This window comes from Sander vitreus, chromosome 3 (assembly GCF_031162955.1).
Source record: "Sander vitreus isolate 19-12246 chromosome 3, sanVit1, whole genome shotgun sequence".
Taxonomy (NCBI): domain Eukaryota; kingdom Metazoa; phylum Chordata; class Actinopteri; order Perciformes; family Percidae; genus Sander; species Sander vitreus.
The window spans coordinates 36,680,201-36,681,518 of NC_135857.1; the positions used below are offsets into that span (position 1 = coordinate 36,680,201).

The window sequence follows — 1,318 nt, forward strand, 5'->3', positions numbered from 1 at the left end:
GTCACACAATAGTTAAGTTTAGTTTATCCTCCTATATTTTGATTGCTTGATGAACCAAATAAGGGATCATGATAAACTCTACTCAGGTTTTATATTTTGCACTTGTTGCCTATTTTGACACCGGGGCTTTCAAATATTTGTATTTCATGATTGTTATGGCTTTACATATGTTAATAATTTGTACCAATCTTTTGCTGATTGTGGTTATCTGTATGAACAGAAGCTTACATGAACCTATGTACCTTTTTCTGGTCAGCCTGTTTGTAAATGAACTGTATGGTAGTACAGGGTTGTTTCCATTCCTTCTGGTTCAGATCCTCTCTGACATTCACACTGTTTCTGCTCCCTTCTGTTTCCTGCAGATTTATTGTGTACATTTCTATGGAAGTGTAGAATTGTTTACCTTAGGAGTCATGTCTTATGACAGATATCTTGCTATCTGTTATCCTCTGCAATATAACACTCGTATGACATCTAACAAGGTTGCCGTGCTTATTGCGTCCGTATGGTTATACAGTGTGCTTGCAACAGTTGTCATGATGTCTCTGAGTGTCACCTTACAGCTGTGTGGGAACACGATTCAAAAAGTGTACTGTGACAACTACTCAATCGTTAAACTGGCATGCTTCGACACAACCGTCAACAACATATATGGACTTGTGTATATGTTTACTGTAATATTTGCTCTTATAATTCTCATTCTTTACTCCTACATGAGGATCCTTAAAGTGTGTTTTTCTGGTTCTAAACAGACCAGACAGAAAGCTGTCAGTACCTGCACACCTCACCTTTTTTCCCTGCTCAACTTTTCTTTTGGGGCTTTCTTTGAAATAGTGCAAGGCAGATTTAATATGAGCAGTTTACCCATCATGTTACGCATTTTTCTGTCATTGTACTGGCTTACGTGCCAGCCGCTCTTGAATCCTGTAATGTACGGACTAAAAATGTCCAAAATCCGTAACATATGTAGAAGTCTTGCTTTTGGTAAAGAATGTAGAACAGGGCTATAGGGCTGGACGATGTTACCTAAAGTCAAGCTTAACTGAACATTTGACCCTGATGATGATTATCTTAACTTTGTGATGTTAAAATACTTAGAGGAAACACACAGATGAACATGTTTTAGTTTTTTTATTGAATATTTCCAACAATTGAAATCACAACACACGTTTAAAAAAGTCTTCTATAGGGCTGGACAATATTAGCTAAAATCTTAATCATGATTAATTGAACAATTTGACCTCAATCACGATTGAAAAACCATTCTGTTTTTGTATTTTTTTTTGTTTTGTTTACTGACAAGGTATATACAGAAAAT

General features: G+C 36.0%; 1 protein-coding gene across 1 annotated transcript; it reads left to right on the top strand.

Moving 5' to 3' along the window:
- The first annotated feature begins 68 nt into the window (after nt 1–68).
- LOC144515943 (olfactory receptor 6N1-like) lies at nt 69–1,010 on the top strand. Its single transcript, XM_078247141.1, has one exon. The coding sequence runs from the start codon at nt 69–71 to the stop codon at nt 1,008–1,010; it is 942 nt and encodes a 313-aa protein (XP_078103267.1).
- The last annotated feature ends 308 nt before the right edge of the window (nt 1,011–1,318 follow it).

Bases quoted from the DNA above. Each gene is read 5' to 3' on its own strand.
- LOC144515943 (XM_078247141.1), top strand. From the start codon at position 69: ATGATAAACTCTACTCAGGTTTTATATTTTGCACTTGTTGCCTATTTT.